Source organism: Hyperoodon ampullatus (assembly GCF_949752795.1).
Source record: "Hyperoodon ampullatus genome assembly, chromosome: 3".
In the NCBI taxonomy this organism is placed as follows: Eukaryota; Metazoa; Chordata; class Mammalia; order Artiodactyla; family Ziphiidae; genus Hyperoodon; species Hyperoodon ampullatus.
This window is the reverse complement of record NC_136916.1, coordinates 154,456,329-154,466,793: the sequence shown is the minus strand read 5'-3', so window position 1 is coordinate 154,466,793 and position 10,465 is coordinate 154,456,329. Positions and strand designations below refer to the sequence as shown.

Below are 10,465 nucleotides of genomic sequence, written 5' to 3'. Positions count from 1 at the left end.
TAGGCAGCCCACCCGCAGCCACCTCCTATGGACTGAGAACAAGTCCCCACCTCGCCCTCCTTGTACCTGACCCCCGGGGCGTCAAGGCGCCGAGGTGCCTCAGAAACGGAGGAGGTGGGCACCAGAAGGTAGGGCTTGGCTCCCAGAGGCTGTCATGATCTCGGGGTCTCACGCCTGCTTGGTCACGGGTTAGGGAAGAGAGGAGGGGTGACCCGAGGAACATGGATTTGCGTGGAGCGGGACGGACAGATAGCGCCAGGGAGCGCCCTAGGGAGCCCTCCGGACGCTGCAGTGAGTCTTCCTCTCACCCTGGGCCCCTTAGGAATGTAATCGAGGATGCTGGCCCTGAGGCTGCTCAACGTGGTGGCCCCCGCCTACTTCCTGTGCATCTCCCTGGTGACCTTCGTGCTGCAGCTCTTCCTCTTCCTGCCTAGTATGCGTGAGGACCCCTCGGCCGCCCGGCTCTTCTCACCTGCGCTGCTCCATGGGGCATTCTTCCTGTTCCTCTCAACCAACGCCCTGGGTAACTATGTCCTGGTCATCCAGAACTCCCCAGACGACCTGGATGCCTGCCAGGGGACCGCAGCCAGGAGGGCCCTGTGCCCTCCGCCCAGCGCCCACTTCTGCCGAGTGTGCGCCAGAGTCACCCTGAGGCACGACCATCACTGTTTCTTCACCGGCAACTGCATCGGGAGCAGGAACATGCGCAACTTCATCCTGTTCTGCCTCTACACCTCCCTGGCCTGCCTCTACTCCATGGTGGCCGGCGTGGCCTACATCTCCGCGGTCCTTTCCATCTCCTTCGCCCACCCCCTGGCCTTCCTCACGCTCCTTCCCACCTCCATCAGCCAGTTCTTCTCCGGTGAGTGGGCCTTGGCAGGCAGGTTGGGCCCTATGCAAAGACCTTCTACCTCAACCCCAAGTTTGCCAGGTTTAGCAAATGCAAGATGCCCAATTAAATTGTAATTTCAGATAAACAATGCATAACTATTTAATATAAGTATTTCCTGAATATTGCAGCGGACATACTTACACTCAAGTTTTTTAGTTATCTGTTTGAAATTCAGACTAACCGGGCATGCTGTATGTCACCTGGCAACCTCCCTTCCCACCCCCATCCTCATTCATCTTCTCCTCGTTGCTCGCCACTGTCCGTTTGCTCATAGAATTGTGGCAAACCAGGCAATACACCTGCCCTGTGCCAGGAGGGGCTGATTGCTGGCCATCCCTCCGTGCAGCCTGCGAAGTACCCCCATGCTATGTCCTTCCTCTGCCTGGCCCCCAATCCTGCTCACACATTCCTATGAGAACTTTGCCTTCCAGGTCTTGCTGATCAACCACAGTAAGGTTGACCAGGGTGCCGAGCCAGTCCCAGCAGAAGGCTAACCCTCGCCCTCCTACCCACTAAATTTGACCCCTTCCAGGTTGTTCTCCAGTCTGCAGATGGCTCAGAGCAAGGAGCATCCTGGTTGGAGATGCAGCCATATTTAATGGCTCCATCTTCACACCACAGAGCCATGGGACTGGTGTGGGATCTGACCCTCCAGGAGGCTCTTACACTTGCAGGAGCCAGGCATGTAGACCTTCACACTCAGCTATGCCCCCTGGTGAGGAATGTGCTTTATATAGTGTACCCCAAGGAGAGTGGGGTACCAGGCCCAGAGGGACCTGGTTCCTGGTGGCAGGAACCAGGCCTTGACGCCGGTCAGCAACCACCCTACCTAGCCATGAAATTTGCCCCTACCTCATTTCCTTCGCTCCACCTACCCTGGCCTTTGACTCTGACTGACTTGGCTCTTACAATTAGTAGCATGCACATATGGACACAGAGCGGTGCGTGTGTGATGTCATCTCCATTTCTCATGAAGAAACTGAGACTCAGATGGGGTTAAATGGCTGCCCAGGATCTTACTACTTCCGAGCAGCAGCCTCTGGCCTGCCTCCCAGGTGTTTAGACAATGCACAGCAGCACAGGAAATACAGCATGTTTCATACCCCATTGACCTTTCAGGGACAAAAAAGACAGAGGGCAGCTTCTTCCACTGAGAACCCCAAATTGTCTTGATATGCCTGGGCTGGACATTCATGATATTCGGCCCCACTCTGGGGGAAGCCATTGTTTTGGTCTTTGTTGGGGCCTCAGCCCAGTCCTCTGCAGGCATAAAACTTTGTGCCATTTGGCAGTGGGAACACAGAGGCCCTGCAAGAAGGACCCAGCTATGAGGGTTGCCTTGAGGGCTGGTGGTTGAGCTGGGCCCAGAACTCAGAGCTCTCGGACCTTCTGGATCCTGGCGCCAGCATAGGAGGCTGCTGGGACTGAAATAACCAGGACGGGGGAGGGAAAGTGGGCGGGCTAGGCGGTGGAGTGTGAGCACAGGCAGGTGGAGAGATGAGGAGAGCCAGAGAGACTGATTACACTTTCTTTTCCAAGTAGTTTCATCACATAAAAATGGGTGCTTCCAAAGAGAGGATCTTGAAATGGTTTGATTTAAGCCTGGGCTTGAGGCCTGTCCATATGTGCTAGGTTTGGGTGGGAGACAGGAAAGTAAAGAAGAGGAACCTCTTGCTTTGATCTGACGGGGGAACAGAGCCAGTCAGTGCCTATCTTGGGGCCCAGATCCCTATTCTAGCAGAAAAATGAGTCCCACTATCTTTAACCTCCTCACCAGAGCCACTAGGAAAAGGAGGCCAAGATTTCTTTTTCTTTTTCTTTTTATTATTTGGCTGCATTGGGTCTTAGCTGCGGCACGCCGGATCTCCATTGTCTCATGCGGGATCTTTTGTTGCGGTTCATGGGCTCTTTGCTGCGGCGCGCGAGCTTCTCTCTAGTTGTGGTGCTCGGGCTCCAGGGCGCGCGGGCTCCGTAGTGGTGGTGCGGGGGCTCTCTAGTTGTCCCGCGGGCTTAGTTGCCCCGTGGCATGTGGGATCTTAGTTCCCCGACCAGGGATCAAACCCACATCCCCTGCACTGGAAGGCAGATTCCTAACCCCTGGACCACCAGGGAAGTCCCGAGACCATGATTTCTAATCTCCAACTCTCCCATCTCATCCTCCTCCTTTGCTGGCCTTTCATCTTTCCCCTTGGCAGCCCTTCTCTCGCCTGCCCTGACACACACCTCACCTGTTCAGCTTCTTCCTTCCTGTCCTTTCTCCCTCTCTTCTCAACCCTCAAATGGTTGAGGGCACTGCCCTCTCATCTGCTCCAGAGGCCAGGTGGACAGGAGGGTGTGAAAAGGGACAAGTCGTTTGCTAGATGGAGCTGTCCCCAACTGTGGTACTAAGGCAGATCTGCCACCAGAGCATGGGATGGCTGTGTGTGGGCCCCGTGAGCCAGAAGTGGGAGGGGTCTTCTGGTGGCTGTACCCACATGCCCTCCGTTGATGCCAGAGAGGAAGGAGACTGGCCAGTTAGATTTTAGAAGCTGTTCTTTATTTTGGCTTCATGGGACCAGTACAGGTTGTGTCACTTCTCTGAGCCTCATTCTTCTCATCTGGGAAATGGAGATGACACCATCTGACCTGTGTCATGGCATTTGGAAAAGTGTGCCAGTGTGGTGGGTGCCAGAAAGTCCAGTAGAAGGGAAAAGGGGTTAATATTTGTTGAGCAAATATTATGTGCTAACCACTGTGCAGGTCTCATTTCATCCAATCCTCAGGACAAGTTTGTGAGGTAGGTATTATTATATCATTTTTAAAGACTCGGCAACCAAAGGCTTAACAAGGTTAAGTTGCTTTGAAAGCACACAGCTAGTGTGAGTCCAACCCAAGCTTTGGACTCAGAGCTGCTAGCCTCCAGAGCCCACATTCTTCCCACAATACTGCCTCTCTGAAGTTGCTTCTTGATGAATGAGCCACTTTGGGTGGGAGAGAGCTTCTTATCCCAGGATGTATATTAAAGATGCTGGGTGATGATCTGTCAAAGGTGCTATAGGTGCTTGGTGGAAAGCCAGGGTGGAGTGATTGGATGGTGTGACCCTTCAGGCCCATTAGGAAAATTCTGTGATTTTCTAAAAGAAGTAGAACTATTATTAAATAGTTCAGAGGAGCTGAGGCAGCCAGGCTAGGCAGCTTCAAACACTTTGAGAGAAAGCATGTCCCCAGAATAGCCTTTTGTAGCTGCTGCAAGGGGCCGGGGAAAGGCCACAAGGTCTTTTCTACATGCCTTGATTTAGCGCCAGAAAAAAGAGACTGTGGAAAACAGCTTCCATCAGCCCAGGCTTGTCCCTGAGGCTGAGGTGCAAGGCAGGCTTGCGCTTGACAGCTCTGATGTTTGCACATCCCAGCTTGAAGGCCATCTTTGCCTGTAGCATTCCTGCACCCCAGAGGGCACCATGGTCCCAGAATCCTTCATCCTGCACATGGCTGCCTGAGCTAACCTGTGCTGACAAGAAAGAAGTGGGTCAGAGGGATGGCACAGCCCGAGGTGAGCCCTGTCCCATTGCTGCCCCCTGCCCCCTGTGCAAGCCAGCTGGACTGAGATTTCCATCCCCTGGGCAGCAGGACTTTATTTGTCCCCAAGTTTGCGAAGAGAAACCTGCTATCAAAGCTCCTAGGGCTGAAGGCAAGAGGGGGATGCTAATGAGCAAACCTGAATCATATCCACATCCTCCTGGCCACTGAGTCCACCATTGCTCAGATTGGAAAAGTTTTTTTTTAATTTATTTGGTTGCACTGGGTCTTAGTTGCAACAGGCGGCCTCCTTAGTTGAGGCTCACAGGCTGCTTAATTGTGGCATGCAAACTCTTAGTTGTGGCATGCATGTGGGATCTAGTTCCCTGACCAGGGATCGAACCCAGACCCCCTGCATAGGGAGCGTGAAGTCTTAACCACTGCACCGCCAGGGAAGTCCCTGGAAAAGTTTTAAAAGCCCAGCCCTCAGGGGTCTGGGAATGGAAACATGGGGAGATGAGAAGAGGTCCGTGGGCGCCACGGGAAGCTGGATAAGGGAGGAATGGGGTTGAGATTTGCAGAGGTTGAATAGGTTGTAAGGTAGGGTCTCTGGCAGGTACCCGCATCTCACTGGAGGAAGTGATGGTGAGCTTGCCCTGCTGGAGAGAGGGGCTGAGGAGGGCTTTGAGTTTTGAGTTCTCTCCTGGGCCCACTGCCCTGGCTGCTGGGCAGGTCAAGTCTGCTAAAGTAGTAACTCAGCCAGATCTCCAAGCCCTGGAAAGGAGAAGGAGAAAGCGTGATGGTCTTAAGAGTTAAACTTGAGCCCCTTTTGGAGGTAGTCTCCTTATCTGTGAAGGATGCCCAGCAGGGAGGGAGTGCTGCGCTGAGTGTGAACCAGAATGCTGGCCACTGCGCACACAATTTCTCTGAATCATGCAACCCTATGGAATCATTGTTGTTATACCCATTTTACATTATAAGCAAACTGCAGCTCAGAGAAGTTAAGAAACTTGTGCAAGACCACAGAGCTGGGAGATTCAAACTTAGCACGGACCGACCACCCCAACTCGGAGGAAGAGTGGGGAATCTCTTACTCAATGATGTTTAAACCAGTCTTGGAGAGTACTGGTTTAGAGGAGTTTAGGGAAGGTCCAGCTCAAGGCAGGGACCTAGACTGATGACCTTGGGGGCCTCTTCCAGCCTTAGCAAGCTCTGACAGGACGGCTCTGGCTGAAATTTCCAGTGGCCATACTGTCCTCTTTTTAACATTGATGACTGTATTATCCTCTGCACTGTCTTGAAACTCGTGATTTATTCTTCTTGATGACTAGGCCCTGTTCTCCATCATGCTGTCACTTTCCCAAGTCCTCCCAGCCAGTGCTCACAGCTCCGAAGAGAAGGCACTGCAGTCTAGACAACTGCCCAGGCACCAGCTCCCTCTCCAGGGTCCTCAGCTCACTCCTCTCTCCTCCTGAAAAAAAACACTTCTCCCTGTTTCTAGCCCCAAAAGAGAAGGCAGAGAGAGAGAGAGAGAGAGAGAGAGAGAGAGAGAGAGAGAGAGGTGGTATCACTGACCCTGAGGAAATGCTAGCATCTAGGCACTGCCCATAGAAGTTTCCTTTCCTTTCCCCACCCACGTCCCCAGTTCTCCTCTCTCGCCTCAGGAGCCATCAGCACTAAGAAAAAGTTAGGACAACTTGTTCCTCTCCCTCGCTGCAGAGCTGAGATGTAGCTTCAATCTCATTAATCTCCCTCCCTAGCGGAAAGCGCCTGCTTGGATGGCAGTTCAGTGCGTGGCCTGCGTGTAAAGTGATTCTGTTGCTTTCCCGCCCCCTGCAGGAGCTGTCCTTGGTCCTGAAATGTTCGTCATCCTCATGCTCTACCTCTGGTTTGCCATCGGCCTGGCCTGCGCTGGCTTCTGCTGCCATCAGCTGCTGTTGATCCTCCGGGGGCAGACCCGCCACCAGGTGCGGAAGGGGGTGGCAGTGAGGGCCCGGCCTTGGCGCAAGAACTTACAGGAGGTCTTCGGAAAGAGGTGGCTCCTGGGCCTGCTGGTCCCCATGTTCAATGTTGGAAGTGAAAGCTCCAAGCAGCGGGACAAGTAGCAGGCACTCCCACCATTTCTCTGTGTGTGTGTATTGACTCCTCGTGAACATAAGACCACAACACCCTGTCTCCACCCATGGCCCACTACAACTTTGGACTGGTAAGGTCCTAACATCCACCCCTGGTCTGTAACATACAGAGAACAGCGTTGGCTGGTGGATCATGACAAGGAGGGAAAATGGCCACCAAGGCGTTGCTAGGTTCCCCGTGAGCCAGCCTGGTGGCTGCTAACCGTTCAGAGCTTCTGCTTTTGTTTCTTCCCCCTTGGGGTGTCTGCTTTTCCCCTCTGCCTGGTTCACCCACGCTCCACCAAGTCTCATGTCATCACTGCTATCTGCTAGAGCTTTTCCTCTCAGCCCCATGTTAGGAGTAGGGAGGGGATTCTTGCTGTTGGTATGAAGCTCCCCAGGACCTGGAGTCTAGCAAAAAGGTTTAAAATTACCATGTGTCAGAGGCAGCCAAGTCAGCTCTGCCAAGTGCTAGTGAGGTTGGGAAAGGAGCGGTGTGTGTCCTCATCCCCTCTGTGGAATCTTGAACAGTGGAAGGAAAAAAGAACTCGGTAGCTTGCTGCCCAGCCGTCAAGTTGCAAGGCCTTTCTCTGGGAGACAGCAGCCAATGGCCTGGGATTTCTAGCTGCTGTCCCCTGTCCACCCCGCCTCAGCTGGCTACCCAGTGCAATCCAGGACCTGGCTGGACGCTTCCTTTCCCTGGCACTCTTCCAGCCTTCCCCATTGGTCTCCAGCCTCTGGGTCTTTGCTAGATGCTGGGAAGGCAAGGAAGAAGAGAGAAGGGAAGGGAGATACTGATAAATGAGAGTGGTATGTGATTGCACAACCATATAGAAGGGGGCATTTGATTGTGTGTGTGTGTGTGTGTGTGTGTGTGTGAGAGGGAGAGAGAGAGAGAGAGAGAGAGAGGGAGAGAGAAAAGTGGTGAGGAATGTTATGAAAATAGAGAAAGAATGGGAAGAGAGAGGGTCACACAGAGATTGGGCACTGGGATATTTGGGGACTCAGAATGAAAGGGGCAAATGGGTTCATTTCTGAAGGACCTTCTAGCAGCTAAAGCTGTTCAGTGTTTGAATAGTTGCCTGGGAAGGTAGTGAGTGCCTCACAACTGGAGGTATTCTGGAAGGGACTAGGCAGTCATCTGGCAAGCATGCTATGGAAAGAATTTCTGCACAGGGTCAGGGAAAGAAGATCCTTTCCCACCCCAAGATGCCAGTGTCTTCTTCGTGATTGCCAGGTCCAGAGGCAAGATCTGCAGAGATACCTGTGAATTATTTGCTTTCGTGGAGGATGGGACGGGCGTGGAGTAGTCTGAAAATCATGATGCAAACTTTCAGGACCCTACCCGACCTCCAGGGAGATGGGACTACTAGGTATTAATGCTAGTTGAGGGGGTTGGCCTTTGAGGACAGGGAGATGGGGCAGCGTCAGGGGCAGGTTGGGGCAGTGGTGGGGAGAGCAAAGCTGGAAAATCATGTTCAACTCTGAGGATTGAGATTGGGAGAGTTGAGGCTCAGGAATGGGGAGACCAGAATATAGGGGTGCAATTGGGAGACCAGCCCTGACTGGCTCTGGATGAGGGCACTGCTCTGCATTCTGGGACTCAGAAGACCAGACTCCTGGGGCATATGAGGGAGTGGGGACAACACAAGTGCGCCCTCCTGACTGGGTCCCAAGGCCATTCTGCTATCCAGTCTGCTGGAGCCCACACTCTGCAGTGTCCAGCTGGTGGCCACAGTGACCCCAACCGTTGCCACACGACACTGCACAACACCTCAAGTTCTTGAGCAGAGCTTGGGAGGACTTTATCTTGGTTCTGCCTTCATGCCCCCTAGAGAACTAATGTAGTAATGGTGCCACCTGCTCATACTTCTCCCTCTTATATTATTCATTCATTCATCCTACATGTATTTACTGAGCACCAACTATGTGCCAAGTCTCTACCAGGCACTGGTATACAGTGGTGAACAAGATGAAATCCCTGCCACCAAGAGCATCCTGTTGCTGCCCCCATGTCCCCACCCCCTGAAAAATAGTCACTCTGCCATCATGCTGGTCAGCAGGATAGGTCACCTGGAGGGGAAGGATGTGGCAGAGAGGGTTGAAGGGGACCCCAGGCTTCCTGGATGGAGGGGTCATTGGGGCGGGGGGGCCATCCTCACCCTCAGTTCTGACCATATTGAATCAGTGGGAGTGGAAGGCAAGAAGGGAAAGGGCCTGGCTCACCCCTGACCCCAAAGCTCAAGCTTGGAAGCCAGCCCTGCCATGCTCAATCTCCTGGAGGCTCAGCAGTGTGAGGGAGCAAAAGGCATATGTGCAGGGAGTCACCTCCTGGCTGATTGGTCAGTGGGGGTGACAGTGGGGAGGTTGCCAGGTGTAGGACTTGAGAAATATTTGTACACATGGCCCTATACTGTCGATGAAGAACATCAATAAAATATGTGGTTTTAAATTGGACTTGGTGTGATTGTTTTGGCACTGTGGTTGGTAGCAGGGCTGGCAAGGCTGGAATACACTGACACAGTCATACTAGCTGCTAAAATATTTAAGGTAAGTATTAAAAATGCTTCTGTTCCAGTAGGTAAATAACCAGTGTCCAGACTCCCTGAGTAATCCACCCCTGCTGCCCAGCCGCTCTTGCTCCTTCCCTGGGATCCTGGGCTCACCTCAAATCCAGCGATGAAAAGGGCAGTGCTTGGCAGCTGCGTGGGGCCCCCAGGATCCTGCTCCAGCCCTTCAGCCAGTGTCCATTGTGAGTGGTCAGGATTGTGCCGTGTGGTTGGTAAAAGTGTGGGTGTCAACCCTGGTTCGTAGCAGGTCTGCGTGCTGGGAGCTGTGGACCCACAGGCAGGGATGGAATGTCCCACCTGGGAACTTGCCTCCTCCTCCCTCTCGCAATCCTCCTCTCCCACTCCTTCCCATGACAGTTGGGGAGTGAATGAAGAGGGGAGTCCACCTGGTCCTCCATCTCAGCCAGAACTGACTCCCACTGAGGATCAGCCAGGGCCCCCGCCCTTTTGGCCCCTATAATACGTGGACACCTTGGTAGCTGGGACGGTGTTGAGCCCTGCAAGGAGGGAGTGGTCCCTGAGCAGGTGAATGGGCATAACCTCTGATGCATCCAAAGATGTGCAGGCCTGGACTGATGGAGGACACAGCTGCAAGGTGCTCATTCTACTCGGGCTGTTGAAGAACCTTCAGCCAAGGTCAGTGTTGTATATGGGTCGGCATTCCCTGAACACACACCAAGGGGCAACCAGCAAGGCAGCCCCGAGATATGCTGGGGCCAGCGGGAAGGGATGAATGGAGCTGCAGCTAACCCTCAGCACATTCTAGAGTGTGAGCTATCCATACTCCACAGGGCAGACACACCTGCCTTGTTCACACTGTACCCTGGATGCCTGGCAGGGACCAGGCACGTAGTAGGTGCTCAATGATTGCACAGATCCGTGCTCATTCACTCACTCCATAGCTCTTCTTCCCCTGATGTGCCCAGCACTGGGCTGTGCACACAGTGGGGGCTGGAAGACAAATGAGACAGCTCTGTTCTCCAGGGGTTCACATCCTGGGAGAGGTTCCTGGGAGTGCTCAAAGGACGAAGAGGGCACATCCACAGGTAGGGAGCAGGGAGCTTCCATTTGGGCAAAGCCTGGAAGGAGGGATGAGATTCTGCAGGTGGAGAGGGATGGAGAGGGCTGTCCAGGTGGAGGGAACAGGCCTGGAGCCTTGGAATGATCGTGGAACAGTTAGGATAGGGGACATCACAGTGAGGCAGAGGGAGTTAAGGCTAAGAGTTGGGACCTGAGCAGAGGGGCCTTGAATGCCAAGCTAAGAGATCTGGAATAAATTTGACCAGTAATAGGGAACCATTGAAGGTTTTGAGCAAGGGAATTACCTGATTAGAGCTAGAGTTCAGAAAATGGAGCTTTGGCAGGTAGACTGGAAGTGGGAGGGACCAGATAAG

General features: G+C 53.4%; 1 protein-coding gene across 1 annotated transcript; it reads left to right on the top strand.

The window, feature by feature from the left end:
- Positions 1–336: 336 nt before the first annotated feature.
- ZDHHC22 (zDHHC palmitoyltransferase 22) lies at positions 337–6,492 on the top strand (the record flags this gene model as incomplete). The annotated part of the gene is made up of 2 exons (XM_079699560.1): positions 337–862; positions 6,227–6,492. 2 exons carry the CDS (start codon positions 337–339, stop codon positions 6,490–6,492), a joined length of 792 nt encoding a protein of 263 aa, XP_079555686.1.
- Positions 6,493–10,465: the final 3,973 nt, after the last annotated feature.